The 21,045-nt window shown below is 36.5% G+C and overlaps 1 protein-coding gene across 1 annotated transcript in view; it reads left to right on the top strand.

Moving 5' to 3' along the window:
• The first annotated feature begins 336 nt into the window (after window positions 1-336).
• LOC131856978 (uncharacterized) overlaps window positions 337-21,045 on the top strand; it is a 138,352-nt gene continuing 117,643 nt past the window's right edge. Inside the window, exon 1 of the mRNA XM_059208953.1 lies at window positions 337-364. Coding sequence (XP_059064936.1) covers window positions 337-364 — 28 coding nt within the window. The remainder of the gene's footprint in view (window positions 365-21,045) is intronic.

Here is a 21,045-nt window from a genome sequence, read left to right as displayed (position 1 = left end):
TGCCTCTGATTGTTTCTCTGAAAGTTCTACTGCCAATTTCCTAGATTCCAATGATCCTGTACTAGTACCTTTGTTCTTTGTGGGTTTTCCAGTCTCTGTTGGTTGCTCTATTTGAGTCAATATCTCATTTTCCTGAGAGTTAATAGTTTGTGCTGGTTTCTTTGAATTTTTTCTATTATCAACACAGTCTGCCTTAACCTCTGAATTATCCTTATACATGACAATGTTTACCTCTTGAGTATCCACATTCATTGTAAAGAGTATCTCATACTCGGTTAGTATTATCATGCGTTATACCTTTAGTATCAGTAGCTGGTGGATCTTCTAAGTGTACCGATGGTGTATTCAAAGGAGGTGATGGAAGGTTATCTATAACCTTTATGTTTGGAATACCACCAATTTTGTCTTTACCCTTGTCCTTGTCTTTCTGATATACTTTGAATGTTTTTTTAGGTCTACTCTTTTCCTCTTTCTTTTCCTTTTCTACAAAGAATATATCCCATTTATCAGCAGTCTCCTCTGCAATCTCTTTTACCCTTCCAGCCATCAGGCTTACTTGCCAGTGTCCACTAACAAATACAAATCAATTAGCTTCAGAGATAAGTTCATCAATTTCTTCCTTGAAGTTTACCAAATGAACAACCAAGAGTGCTTCAACTTTTAATTTCTTATCCAATTCCATCACTAATAGCCTTTTTGCTTCTAGTCTCATGTAGATATCATTTGGTAGCTCATCAATCACTTCTATCAAAACTTTCTTTTATATATCCAACTGTAAGACAATGCTTTCCTCAATGGTGTTTCTGTCAGTATTATTTGAAGTGTTATACCATTTTCTTACATTAGACAAACTACCTTCCTCTGTTATCTCATTCAATAAATCATTCAATGCGGGGGTAATCAGTGTCTATTTCTCTTTATGTGTAAGTTTCTTTTTCAGTTCCCTAACTGCCTGTTGTTTCCTCCTTAGTGTCCTAGTTTTCTTAGGTGAAGGAGAGGGTACTAGTGAGGGTTTTATCTTCCTTTCTACTCTTTTAAACTCAGTAGCCTTACCACTATCAGTGCCAGAAAATGATACAACCGATGAAACATGTGCTTCAGGTTGTAGTCCTTCAAGTTCACTTGCCGATATACCACTGATGTTCATAACATTTTCTTTGATGTCCTTTACCTTCTTGGAGGAATCTCTACTTATTTTTTCTCTTCTCTTAGTCCTTTTCTGCATAGATACTTTACTCTTTATGGTTTCTACATTTCCAAAGAATTCCTCAGACGACTCCCTTGGTGCATCAAGTAGAGCTTTAGCATAAGTTTCCAAAATAGATAAGTCTACCTCATATCCCATCTCTATAACCCAAATAGTTCTAGGACTTGCTGCTTCCATCCAAGTTTCATCTTTCTTAATAACAAAGCAGATTTCCTTGTCGTATTTATCAACAATGCTTTGTGGTAGTCTCTCTCTTCCTCTCATCTTAGATTGGAATGTTTTGAAATAGTCTGAAATGTTCTTAACATTGTCTATGCCCATACTAGTGAAAGCGTCTTGTATCTATTTTCCTACCGAAATGTCATAACCAAAATCCTTGTGACCTATGTCGGGTATCTCCTTGCAAAAGTACAGCTTCAGACATACCCGAAGGTTTCCAAAAGGGAAAGTACCTTTCTTGTCACCCTTAATCTTCTTCATGTTGTCAATTAATTCATCCTTAACCCATTCACACACATCAATCTTAGCATTATTGTGTACCATCTCGTATGCACTATGAATACATAGGCTAGAAATAAAATTTAGTCTATTTGCATGAGTAGCTTTATAACCTAGTACCATACTCACATATCTTACATTTATGTCCTTAACATCATTTACTCTAAGTGACCTGTTATCAGATGTTTCTTTGATTAAATCCATAACTCCTTTGTAAGGAATCTTCTTGGTTTTATCAGGCCTACTACTAGTTGAAGGTAAACCAGTAGCTTCCTTAATTTCTTCCCTAGTTATTTAGCAAACTAATTCTAACCACATGAATTCTCCATGGACTCTTCTCAATACAAGTCTGACAACTTCCTTAAGAAATTTAGGAATGTTTAGAATCTCTACAAAACATATATTTTCCACAATATTATGTTCGGGTTTGATTACTCTATTTTCATCAAAAATGACCTCATTAAACATTTTCTTCAACTCCTCAGTCCCTAGGTTTTCTATGTTGCAATGTATGTAAATTCTAGGGTCTTCTACAAATGCTACACCCTTAGGGATTTTTGAAAAAGCTCCTACAGAGTCATCTTGTTTCACAATCTTGAGGATAATCTTTAATACAGGTCTAGGGAATTTAACATTTTCCACAATGGTAGGGTTCGAAACAAACTCTAGAATAGAAGATGAGGAAGCCATTTCAAAGATAAATACCTCTAAATCAAAATTCTAAATGCTTGAAAATCACTTCGCAGCTTCACCTTAGAATGCCTTGCTCAATTTTGTGCTCTCTGATCATTTGAATGCTTAGTGAGTTCGAAATGAGGGTTTCCTGGTGCTTTATAGCCAAAAAGTTCTTTAAAACAACATTATATGCTCACTAGTTAAGTGAAAACTTAACACATTCGCTGGTAAAGAAGAAATGTATCTTCTCACCATTAACCGAGGGTAGAATGCATGATCTTCAACTTGCTGCAATAGCCCCTAAGGATTGTTCCTTAGTTAGATGAAGAATCTCTTGCCAATGGAGGATTACTCTGATCTACCGGTGAAGATATAGTTTCATTAGTTCTCTGATCACTCTTCTAAATCCATTGTTTTGAAAATTCTTGCTTAACTTCATCTACCTTTTCTTTGCCTTTCAATCTAGATCCTTTGTTGTTTGCCGGTGCATTCTTGCTTCTACAAAATTTAGCAATGTGTCCAATCTTGTTACAAGCATAACAAGTTACATTATTTTTCTGAATAGCCTTTCCATATCCTTGACCAGTTTGTGATCTGCATTGATTAGATAAATGTCCAAATCTTCCACAAACATAGCATTTCACATTCATTCTGCAATTTTCTGAATTATAACCAACTTTGTTGCATTTGGAACATTGACCAGTGGGTGAGTTTATATTGTGATTATTTCTAAATCTACACTGATTTTCTCTGTGACCACATTTGTTGCAATTGAAACATTTGCCATTAAATTTTTAAGAATTAGGTTGTCTTACCGGTTTGTTTTGATCTGGATTGTTTGCAGTACCAGAACTTTCTCCATGTTCAAATCCAAGTCCATTAGTATCTCCATTAGGTTTCTATTTTTTAAGCATGTCATCAAGTTCTTCTGAACTTTTCTTAAATTTGTCTTCGTGTTTATAACTCATTTTCTAGAATTCCAACTTGTCTCATAAGCTCAGCTTTATCATGTTGCATGTGAATCAAGTTTGTCTTTAACATATCATTTTCATGACCAAGTCTCAAATTTTCATTCCCAGCAACATTAAGTCTCCTATTCAAGTCTTCTTCATTCTTCTTCTTGTCTTCAATATCTTTACATAACCTCATAGTCATATCTTGCATTTCATTCTTCATATTGTTGTTTTCTTGTCTCAACTTGTTTGCAATGTCTCTAAGAATTTCTTTTTCATCATCATCATTCTGCATCTTCTCATGAAGTTCTTTTCTTTTATTTTGTGCTATAGCAAAGTTCTCCTTAATTCCTTTAATGAATTCCTGTGCAATCCTTGGATCATCTTCAAGTTTGATATTCTTCAATTTTTCTGCATCAAAATCTTCAAGGGCTCCTTCCAACTATTTTCTTAAGTTCTCCATCTGTACCGGTGTCAGAATCTTCCTCAAGTTGTTAGGCTTTTGAAAATAGAGGACCAGGCTCTGATACCAATTGTTAGATTCAATGACAGTCCCAAAGATACTGAGAGGGGGAGTGAATCAATGTCTGACCAGTTGACAAAATATTTAAACTTATTAATAAATTTTCATCCCAAAATAGTGTACCAGTAAATAAGAATTATTGCAATAAACAAAAATAATAGAGACAACATAGAGACACACCATAACACAAGATATTTAACGAGGAAACCCAGTGTGGGAAAAACCTCGATGGGATTTGTGACCCACAATATTTACTAACTAGCCAATGAATAAATACTACTTACAATGAGGGGCCTACACATGCAAGAAGGCCAACAGCCTAGAGCTTACTGCTCAATAAAGAGTCACACTGACTACAAAATGGATTATCAAATCCAATATAATGTATTTCTCAAAATATCATCTCTCATGCCAGGTTCAGTACCAGTTTAAGCTTAGTCAATAACCAAAACCTTCGTTGTCAACTATGTCACCTTATACAAAAATTGCCTCATCACACATTATATCTCTCTCATCTACTTACATAAAAGGACCTACAAGATCTCATACATATATGAGTCTTTTACAATATACCAAGTCATCTTTACAAAAGATAATTATATTACAAAATAATTCATATAAACAAAACTTTATCCCATGTCGGCTGGGGTGCCGGTATGCTTGTTGCCGATGTAATCTAAATGTTGGTGAAGTGCCTGTCGGTGCTGATGTCTACTGGTGTATGAAGTTTGTGATGCCACACATGTAGAAACCAATTGTTAGTGACCTTGCAGTTGGTTGCCAGATGGTTGCCATCAATGACAACATCAACTATTCTCATAAGAGTGGAGAATGCCAACATGAACAACATAATGAAGTTTCCCAATCATAGATTTGTATTCCTTCTCGTCTACTGAGGGTGAATCATCTTGTTTTGACAATCTGCAACCTGTAACCATAGGTGTTCCAACTGGTTTGCAGTCTTCCATTTCAAAGGTCTTTAACACTTCCTTCACATACTCGGACTGACTGATAAAAATTCCACCTTTTAGTTGTTGGACCTCCAAACCAATGAAGAATTTTATCTCACCTATCAGAGACATATCAAACTCTTCCTTCATCACCTCTTCAAAAGTCATACACATATCATCATTTCCTCCAAATATGATATCATCAACAAATATTTATGCAATTAACTTCTTGTCTCCTTGAGTCTTCAAATAAATATTGTTGTCCTCACTGGTTCTCTAAAATCATATCTTTATCAGATGTGCATGAAGTATTTCAAACCATGCCCTTGGTGCTTTCTTTAATCCGTATAATTCTTTATATAGTTTGCATACCATAGTTGTATCTTCTGACAATGCAAACCCATTCGATTTCTCAATATACACCTCTTCTTCAAGAATACCATTTAAAAATGTTGACTTTATATTCATTTAAAAAACTTTAAATCCTTTAAAGGCTGCAAATGCAAGTAGCATTCTAACTCCTTCAAGCCTAGAAACTGATGCAAAGGTCTCTCCATAATCTTCACCTTCTTCTTGTGCATACCATTTGCAAACTAGTCTTGCCTTGTTTCTAACAACTTCACCATCTTCATTCATCTTGTTTCTAAATACCCACTTTGTACCAATCACATTTTTATTAGGTTTAGGAACAAGTGACCAAGTGTTGTTTTTCTCAATCTCATCTAGCTCTTCATTCATTGTCTTTATCCACTCATCATCCTGAAGAGCTTCTCTCACTGTCTTCAGTTCAACTGTAGAAATTGGAAAAGAGCTTTCTCTAATTTTTCTTCTAGTCTGCAGTCCAACATTCTTGTCACCTATTATCTGCTCTTTAAAATGATTTAACCTTACATACCTAGGTATAACCTATTTCAGTGCAATAACCTCTTCTTGTTTTTCATCTTCGTACTGGTTGAGCATCTTCATCTGCACTGTTCTACTCAACATCTTTCTATACTTCTGATTCAATAATCATAAGTTTTTGTTCATCATCTTTTGGATCAAATTTCCTGGTATCATCAGGTTTATCAGAGAAATCATCAACTTTTACATTCACACTCTCTACAATCTTCTTTTTCCTTTTGTTAAAACACTTGAAAGTTTTCTCTTAGTAGAGTAGCCAAGAAATGCTCTTTCATCACTTTTAGGGTCAAAATTACCAATATAATCATCTCTCTTTATAAAACACCTGCTGCCAAAAACTTTGAAGTAACTAATATTAAGAGTTTTACCATACCATAACTCATAGGGTGTCTTGTCATTACCTTTCTTCACCAGTACCTAGTTCAATGTGTATATTGCAGTGCTTACTACCTCTCTCCAAATCATCTAAGGTACATCTCCCTATATCAGCATAGTCCTTGTTGCTTCAATAATGGTTATGTTTCTCCTTTTTGCAATTCCATTTTGTTGAGGTGTCCTTTGAGCAAATAACTGCCTCTTTATTCCATTTTCATTGTAATATCTCGTAAACTCTCCACCCCAGGTAGATTTTAGGCACTTAAGGTTCTTATCGGTTTCCTTTTCTACTAAGGCCTTGAATGCCTTGAACTTGCTAAAAGATTCTGACTTTTCCTTTAGAAAAGTAACCCACATCATTCTATAAAAATCATCAGTTAATAATATGAAATACTTGTCAACATAAAGACTTCTAGTCCTCATAGGACCACATAAGTCAGTGTGCACCAAATCTAGAATATGCTCAGAAGAAAAAGATTTACTCTTAAAAAAGGAAGTAGTCATCTTACCCAACTGACATTCTTTACACATCACATTGTCTAGTATAACAAGTTGTGGCATACCTCTCACCATATTTGACTTGTTGACCTTAACCACATTATCAAAATTCACATGACAAAACCTTCTATGCCATAAGCAACTATCTTCAACCTTAGCAACCAAACAACTATTTACACTAGCATTCAGATGGAATAAGTTACCTTTAGTTTGTTTACCAGAGAAATTAGTTCTCCTCCGCATCCTAAGATCCTGCACACTCCATTCTTAAACTCAAGATGATAACCTTTGTCATTCAACTGACCAACACTCAACAAGTTATGTTTCAAACCTTTAACTTGATATACATCATCAACATTACTTTTACCATTCAAAGAGATAAAACCTTTACCTTTTACCATACAAGGTGAATTGTTCCCAAATTTTACTACACCACTATCAAATTCTTCAAGAGAAATAAACTTTTTCTTATCACCAGTCATGTGGTGTGAGCAACCACTATCAATAATCCATTCATCACTGTTGTCAATGTGAGATACTAAAGCCTTCGTATCAGATAGATCTTACTTAACAACAATGAAAACAATCTCCTCAGTGTCTTCATCCTCAGATTCCTCATCACTAGCACCTTCATCCACTACAACATAACACTATTTCTTTCCTTTTTCCTTATATTTTCTAAACTTTTCCTTTTGATCACCATTAGGACAGTTTGCAGCTATATGTCCTATCTTGTTACAAGAAAAACACTTAAGAGGAAGCTTGCCTTTGTACTTACTAGTGCCTATATGAAGTCTTTTTGCTAATAGAGCTTCAAATTCCATCAGATTGTCTTCATAATTCATATCAGCTTTACTACCACCATGATGACTTGACCTGCATTCATGACTATGACAAACATATTTTCCTTTCCTCATTGGTACACTAGATACAAATTCTTTGAAAGAAGATTTTATCTTAGGTACAGTGTTATCAAAACTATTCAACTCAAAAGCAATGCGCTTAACAATCAAAGAATCAATAGTAACCTTATAATTACTGACTAACCTCAACTCTTGAATAGAAAAAACTCTAATGGCATAGGAAGACAATAGGTGTTTAAGCATTTTACTCACCACAACATCTTCTTCAATAGTACCACCAGCACTTTTGATTCCACTGACAAGTTCTTTTATCCTCTGTCCATACTGAGTGATATTTTCTCCTTCCATCATTCTCATATCATCAAACTTTCCTCTAAGGCTTTCTTCTTTAGCCTTTTTCACATGCTTATCACCACCATATATTAATTCTAACTTCTCCCAAACTTCAAAAGTAGTTTCTAAACATGGACATTAATATGTTTAGTATCAGAAAGTGAACTTACAATGGCTTCCAATGCTTGAATGCTTTCATGCTGCTTCTTAAGCTGATCTGCTATTAGAGGACCGGTAGGAGGTACATACTTAGTAATAACAAGCTGCCAAAACTGAGCACTGATACCTTTGATGTAAATCTTCATTCTATCACTCCATATTATGTAGTTGTCCTTAGTAAATTTGGGACTCTCCTTCTTCTTCATCTTCTCAGATCTTTACCTCAAGCGGTTAAGCTTCTGCATAAAGAGAACCTAATGCTCTGATACCAATTGTTATTGTGAGGATCTGGTTATTACTAAGACAGGGAGCAGGGAGAATCAGTGATAACAATAGACTTAAATCTTTCATCAATCTGAAAAAACTTCTCAAAAATAGTTCATAACCAATACCGATAACTACTCAATCAATCACTTAAAGCGGATTTACCAAACTACTCATTCATGTGTTCATCAACATGTAAGCAATGTAATGATATAAAATCCACACAAAAAAATCAACCACCGTATGAACACAAATATTTTTCACGTGGAAACCACAATGGGAATTGGTACCCACAAAATTTGCACTCTTTTGGAATGCGCCCTATTAAAGGCCTAGCCTGGTTAGGAGCTTTACAATAATGCCTAGTTAAGAGAAGACCTTATTAGGAGTCACCCAGTGAAGTGATTTTAACCTCATCTATGTTAGGAGCTCTACCCTGTTATGAGTAACCTTGCTAAAGGATTTAATTCCAAGTTCATGAGCCACCCGGTGAAGGGATTTACAAGATCAGGCCTATTAGGACCTACCCAGAAAAGGGATTTTAATGTTGTTGCAACTATTAGGAAACAACAGATAAATGATCTGATCAATGCACTATCTGTTGCTAGTACAGATCCATTTTAGCTCCAATCTGCTTCACACATGCAGATATCTCAATCTAGTTCAAGACACTCTCCTTCTCTGATCATTGACACACTAAACCTTCTCAAACTTGACCTAAATACATTTTTCAATTAGGTTGGTTACATAATCCTAACAACATTCAAAATATATTGAATTTACATCATAGATCATATCAGATCATTACAAATCATTACAGATTATCATACAGATCATTACAACAAATTTCAAGACAATTACGGTTGTTGAATGCTCATAACACATCACCTCGCATCGATCTGATAAATTGTCAAACCCTTATCACATTCTACTAAGCACTTTATTGTTTCCCAAGAAATTTTCTCCTTGTACGTGCTTAGATGTAATCTTATCATCACACACAGTTTCTGACACATCATCACTAAGTAATGAACATGATAAGATTTACTGCCAAACCATAAAACATCACTAGTTAAAGATCTTGTTATTGGTTCTCAAACCCTGCAACTAATATACAATAGTGAATTACAAACATGACTTTCAGTTCTCCAAACATGCTGCAGTACTTTTCATTGACTCATTATAATGTCATAAGCATATATTCCAAACTGTAACACCTAACTCATCATGAATCTCTACCACAATCATTGCCTTCATTGTCCATGCTTATTGGTTCACTATCAACTTAGCAAACATTCCATTACCGGTTAGGCTTAGATAAACTAGATAACTTAGATGATATAACAAACATGGTTGTCATCAATGACAACATAGATAATTGATCATAAAGCATCATACCATAATTATATCATCACCAATAGTCCATCAATATACCATCATATAAACATCATCCTTTACTGGTACATCATTATCTCTATCAGTTATGCCAATATGCCAACACTCACAAATTCATGAAGAAAGTCATTCAAGCAGTTACCTATTTGAATGCAACTGGTGAGATCCCCGGTTTGAGAAAAGTTCAGAACACCACAGTGATAGTTGTTACTGGGTCCCAATATGAAAACCAGTCAATGACAATCAATGATATCATAGAGAATTATGTAAGATTTTCCTTGATGGTGATGGGATACAAGGTGTACCAATCCAGTAGGAAAAAATTTGTATCTGACACTGCCATATTTACAACTTATCAAATGCTTAAGCAGGACAAAAGGTATGATCTTTGTGTAGTACTTCTCAGTGAGCTATTGAGCAATCTGAAGAAGATAAAGAAAGACAAGAAACATGTATTCAAATTTGGTTCCCTTGCTATTTTCTTAGAACTATATTTCTTGAATGAAATCCCCGGTATTGGGAAGATTCAATGGGCTTATGATAAATCAGTGGTCATTCAAATCAAGGAAGGTTTGCAAGGTTTGGATGATACAGTTGCACATAAATCTTCTTTGTGGGGATATTTCAAATTATTTTAAGAAACAATTCAAAGCAAAGAGAGGATCCTTAAAGATATTATTGAGAAATATGAGATTTAACCATTTTCTTTATGGTTGATAAGGACCAATGTCACATGGAGGCAGTTTAATTGAGAACTATTTGGATCATGCCCTGTTGGCAATTGACACTCATTGGATTCATATGTTGTCATTGATGGCAACATGACAACATGGTAACTTGGCAACAAGATTCATTAGGAGGCATTCACTAGTAGACACTGACACCGACATCTAGCACTTTAGTGAAGCCGAAATTAGGCTTGGACCTGAAGGAAGTTTTATTTATAAAATCATCTTGTAATTATTGTATAAGTCCGACATTGTATATCTTTGGTAATCCATTGCAAGCCGACATAAGGCATATTTTTTGTGAAGGGTATATAGGTTAGTTTGTTAAGGTCATCATAGATATAAATGAGAAAGATTGTAATAAGTATATAGGAGACTATGTAATGTGAAGTATATGTATGTAGACCATTTGTATGCGAAAGTTATATCATGCAATGATCCGTAGATAGCTTGGAAATAATTATTGGAGGAAAGGAGATACCAGTAGAAGTGTTCAGGGTTTATGAATTGGTATAGAGAAAAACAACAACCGGAACACTTTTTGGCATAGCAGATGCATTTTGTGAGTTCATTATTACTGTTTTATTTCAGTAGAGGCTTGTATTCAGTGAGACTCTTTTGTGATGAGCAGTGTGCTCTAGGTAGTGTGCCTTCTTGCATGTGTAGGCCCCCATTTTATGTAATATCTTTCTGTAGCGTCCTAAAATTGTGACACTTGCAATTTCAACTGCATTTGGGTCTTCACAATGGCGGCGCAACGTTGAACCTAAATGGAGACCCCGAAACATGTTTACGACACCAAAAACTGCATCTTTTTGCACCTTGGTCTGATCCCTCCTTCCACCCTGCTGTCCCGGGAGGTGGGACCATGGCGCCCAGTGCCCTGGTCCTTTAGGAATAGGGCACCCAGCGCCCTGGTCCCCCAGGACCATGGCGCCCAGCGCCCTGGTCCCTGGCCCTATTTTGGGCCCGGTCTCTTGTTGGGCATCGGGTCTTGAAGTTTGCAAATTGGAAAATATTGTTTCTAGGTCGGCCTAAGGTTGGGAAAATCAGTCTCTCAACCCTAATTGACAAGTATATAAACTACATTTCCTCTTCCAAAAAAGGAGGGAAGAACATATGTGCACAAGAGGTGGAAGCGATATTCAAACATTCAAACATTCAAGCATTCAAGCATTCCTTCAAGCAATTGAGCATTCTAAGTCTCCATTCAAGGCTAGGTGTTGCATTCAAGACAAGGATTCAACCATTGAAGAGGAGATCACATACAACATACAACATACAACATACATTACACCTTCGCATGTAAGAATACAAACATTCTTACGACAAGGTATCAGTACTTGTTTACATTACAAACATTTACATTTACAACATTCTCATTTCTTGGTTAATTCCAAAATCGGGGTTTGACCTAAAGGCAAACCCCTAATCCCTAACCCCCCAATAGTCCTCTCTTTTTTGTGTGTAGGTTGTAGGTACGCGGCTGTAATTGAAGATCTGGAATCCTTGTGCAGAGACGAACGGATCCCCCTTCGTTTCGTGGATTTTTCGGAGGACTGTGTGCACTACGGGCGCCATCGTCCCGTCAACTTTCACTCAAATTTACAGAGCAGCATCATCTCAACATTTTACTGCTAATTCCAGGTCCGTAGCTTCATCCTGTGTTCCTATCTCCGTTTATAGGTGAATCTTTCTTACTTTACATGCATTCCTAGTTCAATCATTCTATCTACATTCTTTACAAAAGAGGGTATCCTTGATGTCTTAACCTTTGAAACTACTTTAGAATCTAGTCTTGCATTGTGTGAGATTGGATCTTGTGGATTTCAACTCCTCTTTTGAATGTAAAGTCTCTCCTAAGTGAAAACCATCAACCCTAGTGACCTCCCTTCTCTCTCCTTGGAGTTGGGGGGGGGAGAGCAACTAGGGTTCGATTTTTCTGCTTTACATTTTGGTGAACCCGACTTGAACATCCTAATTCTGATTATTCATGGTTAGATCTGAAAATTTGCTTCCTTAATTACATTTCCATGTTTGATCTTTTGCAAATTTTAGAGGTTAATTGCATAAAAAACCCTAAAATTTTCGTTTTAGTAATTGGGCTTGTGAAATGTTTAATTGTTAATGCTTGTTTCAGATCTACCATTCTATTACAAATTGTCAATTCATATTTGTGCTTTAATTCTGAAAATTAAGTGGTTAAGTGTCAAAACCCTAATTTTTAAAACTCTCTTGATTCAGCCTTTGACTGATGATTTCACTGATCAAAACACCTCCAAATCGGCTGTAACTTTGGATTCCGCAACAAAATCACAATATCTTTCATCCTTGAAAATTTGGAAAAAAGTTACGAGGACCGTGTGCACCCCGAGCACCATCGTGCTCGACATTTTTTTCAAAATTTCGGAAGCCAGATCTTACTATGTTTTTCTGCTAAAATCCAGAATTTTGGCTAATTTTATCAATTCTAACACTTTCAAAATTAAAGTCAAAGTTGGTCTAGTGATTGCTTGGATTAAGGCTTCTAATCATTCAAAAATTATTGAAATTAAAATTCATATCAAAATTGTGTTCCCTACTATCCTAAATCTAAAAAGTGTGTTGGCATTCATTCGAAATTTCAGTGCTTTATTCAAATTTTTACAATTTGTGACTTTTGGAATTAAGTCTTTAATTGCGGCAACTTTGATTTCCGCTTTCAAATTTGGATTTTGCATGAAATTGAGTCAACTTTTAAATTTCAAAGCCTACATTGCTTTCAGTATTTCCTCTAAAATCATAAAATTCAAAATTTCAGTTTCCCTCTCTTTTTCAAAATTCAAATTTTGCATTTTTCAACAATCTTGGTAGGGTTCAATTTTGAGATTGCAACTTTAATTTGGCCTACCTACAGATCGTAAAATCACTCAATTTTTTCAGTTTATCTTTAAAATCATCATAACTTTCATCCCTAAAAATTTTGAAAAAATTTGCGAGGACCGTGTGCACTCCGTTCGCCACGGTCCCTGACATTTTTTCCGAAATTTCGGGAGATTGTCCTGATTGTATTTAACAGCTTAAATCTAGGAGATTGGCTGATTTTATTGAAATTTGCTACCTATAAAATTCAAAATCTCTCTCTCTCTTTAGTGCATGAGTTTTACAACAATAAGCCCTACTTACACTATTCCCGTTAGACGAAGCCTTAGAATTAAGTCTTTCCAAGGTTTAATTACTGAGGAAATGGAACCTAATTTGAATGGCCTTTTTAACGAGGACATGGGTAATTCCTCTAATCCTCTTAATGATGAAGAAGCTCTCCATGAGGTTTCTGTAGAACAAATTTCAAAATTGGATAACCAATTTGATGATTTTCGACAATGGATGTCTCAAGAATACCCCGATAGTCAAGCTCTTTCATTAATTGAGGGTCTAAAATGTATGGTTCAAAGTGATAAGAATGGAATTGATATTTTGCATGGTATTGCACACATTGTGGATTCAAATGTGATGCCTATGAAGAGTAGTGCTGAAACTTTGGGTTATACACAACCTTCCTACTCAAGTTAATCATTCTATTCCTTTGACAACTCCTATTGCTAGTATACCTACTTTTACATCAAACATAATGACTACTTCAATACAAGACATTCCACCTATTATCACCAGTCATGGGGGCAATCCCTCTTCTTCAATCAACCCTCTTCCTTCATTCAATCCAACTTCTTCATTCATTCCTTCAATGAGTGTTCCTATTATATCTCCACAAATGAACATGACGCAAGGGGGCAATTCGTTTAATCATTCCATTCCTCCTTGTAGTGTTCCTCCTTTCCAATCATCTCCTATGACTAACTATCATAGTGTCCCACCACCTTACTCTCAATCAATACCTTCTTTCAATAACATAATACCTCCATCACAATCTAACACGTCTAATATGAACTCTTCGACTGAAGCGACCATTAACAATCTTGCACAAACTGTCTCTTCTTTACAGCAACAAATTGCCTCTATGAATCATTCTAAGTTTAGTGTGCCCACATTTGATGTTGCGAGCCCACTTTCTCTTGACATTATTCGAGCTATCCCCCGTAAACATGTTGAAACTCCGCATTTGGAGCTTTATAATGGTAAGGGTGATACTCTAACACATGTTAAGACCTTTCAAACAATATGTACTAATTTTGCTTATGACCAACGGTTGCTTGCAAAACTGTTTACTACAACATTAAGAGATAAAGCCCTACAATGGTATTGCTCGTTGCCTTCTTATTCTATTACTTCTTTCGAATAACTTGCAAATGCTTTTATTCAACAATTTCAAAACAATATAAGTCCTAAAGTTACTTTGATTGATTTAATGCATTGTAAACAAGGTGTTAAAGAAAAAGTGACTGATTTCATTGGTAGATATAAGCATTTGTATGCTCAAATTTCTTTTCCAGTACCTGACAATGATATTCAAATCATCTTTATTTCTAATTTACAAAAGGATATTAGAGAAAACCTTATGTTTTCTAAGTTTACTTCTTTCCAACAGTTGTGTGCAACTCTTCACAATTATCAACTGACTATGAGTCAAATGGAACAAGCAAATCCTATGGCTCCGAGTGATAAGGGTGATAGTAGTCAACAACCATTTGGGAAGTTTAAACCGAACAAAGAGTCAATTAATTTCAATGAAAACATCATCAACAACAATGTGAATGCAGCATCAGGTGTGCCTCCTATTTCTAAGTTTTTCAAGAAAGAAAGAAAGTTTACTCCTTTGAATGAATCATTGCATAGTATTATGAATAAGTTATTGGAACAAAATGTGCTTACTCTTCCTCCTATAAAGCAAATAGATCCTCCAAAGATTAACTCACCCTATTTTGATAACAAATCTTTTTGTCAATTTCATCGTCAACCTGGGCATGATACTGAAAAATGTTTTGCTTTAAAGGGTAAAATTCAAGAGTTGATTGATAATAATACTATCTCTGTTTCTAGTGTGAATGATAAAGGCAACACATCTATAGCTCCTCCTAACCAAAATTTTAAGATTTTTACTGATCCATTACCTTCTCATACCTCTAATGTGGTTGAGACTAATGATTCCTCTTTCTCACCTGATAATCTTGTGTCTATCACTCCGAATGTGATTAACTTTGTGGAACAACAGAAAATCCCTAAAGAATCTTCCATCACATTTGATTCCAGTGAAACTATTAGGGCACCTGATGGTCCTTTATATATAGTTGCAAAAGTCAAGAATACACCTTGTCGTGGAGTGCTTATTCATCCTTCTTGTATGATTAATGTCATTACTGAAGAATTTCTTTTTACTTTGCAATTGAATCAAGTGATCTCTGACGAAACAAATGTGGTTGTGAAATTATTTGATGCATTTTCTTCTCCTACAATTGGTTCTATTACATTACCTATTGAGGTCCATAACAAATCCCTTGATGTGGACTTTGCTATTATTCCATCGTCCGAACAATTTCATGTGAAGCTAGGCTATCCTTGGCTATCTTCCATGAAAGCTATTGCTTCTCCTATTCACAAGTGTTTGAAATTTCCCCATAATGGTGAAGTTGTTACTATCAATCATAGTCTCTTTAAACCAGCTGAAAGAACTTCTAGCGTTCCTATTGATTATTTTTGGCCTAAACAATTCCAATCTCTTCCACTACGGAGTGATAATCTTTTCAAATCTTATCAAAAGTGGAAAAAACATATGATCCTATCTCTAAGTGAACCTAGAACACCCAAACTTGATATTCCTATCATTCTTGAGAAGGAAGTTCTTCCTTTGAAAGATAAAACTAATGTCTTTCCTCAAGAAGATTCCAAACCCATCCCTATGAGTGTGACTATACCTATGACTAATAAACTTCCTAAAAGTAGACCTATACCTCCTCGTCATGATGGACTTGGTCTCCTTCCTAAACCAAATATTCCTCCTTTATATGGAGCAGTTCCTCCTCCTTCCTCTTATGGAGAGAAGAGACCTTCCTCTTCTCCTATTGTTCAACCTAAGAGACCACAACCTAAACACCCAAGTGATAAGGATGAGAACATTCCTCCTCCTCAATCTTCTCAACTCCCTACTAAGACTAGACGAAATCATTCTGCACATGAACGCCGACGAAAGCGTCGTCTTACAGCTCAGGCAGCTGCTTCTCAAAATTTGCAAACCCCAAAAACACCTTCAGCTAGTATTATTCCATTTTCTCCTCAGCCGAAAATTGAGCCAAAATCTCCTAAACATAAGATGCATGATGGTCTTGATCCTGTGTGAGTTAAAGATCCTATTTTTATAAATCTTGATGATGATATAGATGAAAATGTTACTCCTCTTTCTTTTGATAGTGAATATGAATATGTTGATGTTGATAACCATTTATCTAATGAATTTTATAAAGCACTTATCCTAGCTCCTAGACAAGAACAACATGGCTTGGAACATGAACATAGCCCTTGTTTGGATCTTGTGATAGCTCCATCTGCTATGTTGGATGTTCCTCCTCTAGCGTGTTTCCTGCCTTCCCGAAATATTGATCAGCAAGATCGGGGGGTAGATGATGTGCTAGACTAGTTTCATTAGCATAGCAGACTCTCTCCTCCTCTCTTGATATCTTTTGCTACTTCTTCTATGTGTTATTCTCATTCTTCTATTTGTTGTCCTTAGTGTTGTCTATTTGAGGATGATGCAAAGCATTAAGATCTCTTTTGGTCTCTCTCATGTTGACTCAAAAGACACATGTTCCCTTCTTCTAGGTGACCTTCCTTAATTGGGGAATGAAGAAAAATTATGCATACATACATATGATATACATGAATTATCATACAGCATACTGACCCCGAGGAAAGCAAAGTCACCTTGTGCTTTGTGTTTTGTGTCTATTATCCTTGGGCTTATCTCATACTTGGGGGCTAAATCCTTGTGATAACATGCTCCTTTCCCTTCTCATTTCCTATATTTATCACTACCTTAAAGCAATCACCCTCAATGAGCCATGTGCGATTGCTTTAACGTAGGGGGGCATACACCCCGTTCATATCTCTCCAAGATACTTGAAAATTTCTTGACAAATTTAGCTTTGCCTTGAAAATTTTTGATATCTTTCTTGCATGACTCATAGTGAGGGAACCTTACTACTGAAAGTCATGGTTCTCCCTCATGATCTTCCCTTTTACTTTGTCAATCGAAGTCGTAAGATCCTTAGTCCACTGGGGGCTTGAGGTATCTTGCCTCCTTGACGTGGTAAAAGTCTTTCAATGTTGTTTCCTTGTACTTTACCGGAAGTATGGGCGTACGCTTATACTCCCACTAAAGTGGGGGCTAAATGTACCATCCTAAAATTGTGACACTTGCAATTTTTACTGCATTTGGGTCTTCACGATGGCGACGCAACGTTGAACCTGAATGGAGACCCCAAAACCTGTTTACGACACCAAAAACTGCATCTTTTTGCACCTTGGCCTGATCCCTCCTTGTACCCTGCTATGCTGGGAGGTGGGACCATGGCGCCCAGCACCCTGGTCCTTCAGGACTAGGGCGCCCAGTGCCCTGGTCCCCCAAGACCATGGCACCCAGCGCCCTGGTCCCTCGCCCTATTTTGGGCCCAGTCTCTTGTTGGGCATCGGGTCTTGAAGTTTGCAAATTGGAAAATATTGTTTCTAGGTCAGCCTAAGGTTGGGAAAATCAGTCTCTCAACCCTAATTGACAAGTATATAAACTAAATTTCCTGTTCCAAAAAAGGAGGGAAGAACATATGTGCCCAAGAGGCGGAAGCGATATTCAAACATTCAAACATTCAAGCATTCAAGCATTCCTTCAAGCAATTGAGCATTCTAAGTCTCCATTCAAGGCTAGGTGTTGCATTCAAGACAAGGATTCAACCATTGAAGAGGAGATCACATACAACATACAACATACAACGTACATTACACCTTCGCATGTAAGAATACAAACATTCTTACAACAAGGTATCAGTACTTGTTTATATTACAAACATTTACATTTATAGCATTCTCATTTCTTGGTTAATTCCAAAACTAGGGTTTAACCTAAAGGAAAACCCCTAATCCCTAACCCCCCAATCGTCCTCTCTTTTCTGTGTGTAGGTTGCAGGTACGCAGCTGTAATTGAAGATCTGGAATCCTTGTGCAAAGACGAACGGATCCCCCTTCGTTTCACAGATTTTTCGGAGGACCGTGTGCACTCTGGGCGCCATTGTCCCGTCAACTTTCACTCAAATTTGCAGAGCAGAATCGTCTCGACATTTTACTGCTAATTCCAGGTCCGTAGCTTCATCCTATGTTCCTATCTCCGTTTATAAGTGAATCTTTCTTACTTTACATGCATTCCTAGTTCAATCATTCTATCTACATTCTTTACAAAAGAGGGTATCCTTGATGTCTTAACCCTTGAAACTCATTTAGAATCTAGTCTTGCATTGTGTGAGATTGGATCTTGTGGATTTCAACCCCTCTTTTGAATGTAAAGTCTCTCCTAAGTGAAAACCGTCAACCCTAGTGACCTCCCTTCTCTCTCCTTGGAGTTGGGGGGGGGAGAACAACTAGGGTTCGATTTTTCCACTTTACACTTTCATATGGCCAGTGAACTAATATTGTGGGTCAAAAATCCCACCGAGGTTTTTCCTCTTTGAGTTTTTCTATGTATAAATTATGTGTGTTATGGTGTTCATTTATGTGGATGGTTTATTTGCTTCAAGTTATATGTTTCTTCATTTACCGGTTTATATGTGTATGTTATAAAAGGATTAAATCATATCATACCGACAAAACACTGATTCACACCCCCCCCCTTTTAGTGTTCTTGGATCCCAACAATTGGTATCAAAGCCTAGTTCCTTGGAAGAATTTTAACAACTTGAGGAAGATCCTGAAACCAAAATCATTGAACATGGCTATGGAGAAGCAACTTGAGATGACCCTTAAGGATTATGATGCTGAAAGGATAAAGAATTTAAAATGCCAAGATGAATTAAATTCTACTAATGAATTCATTCTTGTCCTACAAGAAAGGTTATCATCAACTCAAGCCAAGAGAAAGGAACTTTTGCAAAACCAAGATGATGAAGAGAAAAATGCACTTAAGGAACATTGTCAGAATCTAAGTCAAGAAAACATGCTCATGAAGAATGAAATGCAAGACCTGACTATGAGGTTATCAAAAGATATTGAGGATAGAAAGAAGAAGGAAGAAAATCTTGTTATATCTCTGAAGAACAAATTTGATGAATGTACCAGATTGACTCATGAGAATAATCTATTGAGAACTGATTTCGTACACTCCTAGAACAATTAACAAGAGCTTGAAAGACAAATAGCTACTCTAAGAGATTATTTGATTACTACAAGTGAGTATAAAGAAAAATTCAAGATAAGTGTTGCACAGTTGGATGACTTATTGAAAAGACAAAGGCAGAATGATGATTCTAGAGGACTTGGATTTGTATAGGGTGAAAGCTTTGGTACTACAAATGAAGATCAAACAACCGGTATGCAAAACTCATCAAACCAGAGGAAAGCAGTAAGATAATCTAAAGCTTATAAGTTCAATGGTAGATGCTTTATTTGTAATAAACTTGGGAATATGGCTAAATAATGTAGAAATAGAGAAAATATGGTGCAGGGAACACATCACTCCAAGAAATTTTGGTTTGTTCTAAGTTTTTGTGTTGTCTTACAAGTTGTAATAATGGACCAACCATTTGGAACTTAATGGAGCCATGATTGAGTGTCCAAGTTTTTGTTGAGGTCAGGATGTTATTTGTCTAGGAAGTTGTAATGTTGATGTTGGTCATAGATGCACTACTCTAGGATAGAGCCATCATGTAATAGGATGCAAGGCATTGTTTTAGGTCTCTTATAATGCATTAAGGGCCTTTTAGAGCCTCCAAAAACACTTGAATGCAAAGTTGCATCTTAAGGTTCAAAAAATGTAAAAGTTGCTAAGCAACATGTTGCAACATTGCAAAAGTTGCATTTTTTATGTTGTCAGTGAAGAATTTGGTTCTAACCAATTGAACCAGGTAGTTTAAATCCCAAAACATCAACAATGTATGGGTTAGAAGATCTGGAATGCAAAAGCAAGTTTTTGAGTTGTAAGGAAATCTTGTTTTGACACCGTTTTGACAGTTTTCTATGTTTTTGTTGTGTTGTATGGTCCAGTACGGACTTGGAAGAAGAATATGTTGGTATTTTGGTATGGTTTTGTCATTGATGTCAACACCTATTGAAAACTAGCACTTTGGAGATCCAGCAACAATCACTGGCAAGCAGGTAACTATTGCACAGTTACCGGTATATGGTTCATCGACAAGATATAATGTTCACTGGTACCTGAAATGGTATGTGCAACGTCCTAAAATTGTGACACTTGCAATTTTGACTGCATTTGGGTCTTCACGATGGTGGTGCAACGTTGAACCTGAATGGAGACCCCGAAACCTGTTTACGACACCAAAAACTGCATCTTTTTGCACCTTGGCCTGATCCCTCCTTACATCTGCTACCCCGGGAGGTGGGACCATGGCACCCAGTGCCCTAGTCCTTCAGGACTAGGGCACCCAGCGCCCTGGTCCCCTAGGACCATGGCACCCAGCGCCCTGGTCCCTGGCCCTATTTTGGGCCCGGTCTCTTGTTGGGCATCGGGTCTTGAAGTTTGCAAATTGGAAAATATTGTTTCTAGGTTGGCCTAAGGTCAGGAAAATCAATCT

Source organism: Cryptomeria japonica, chromosome 7 (assembly GCF_030272615.1).
Source record: "Cryptomeria japonica chromosome 7, Sugi_1.0, whole genome shotgun sequence".
In the NCBI taxonomy this organism is placed as follows: Eukaryota; Viridiplantae; Streptophyta; class Pinopsida; order Cupressales; family Cupressaceae; genus Cryptomeria; species Cryptomeria japonica.
Note: the sequence above shows the minus strand (reverse complement) of the source record. Positions and strands in the feature narration are given on the sequence as shown.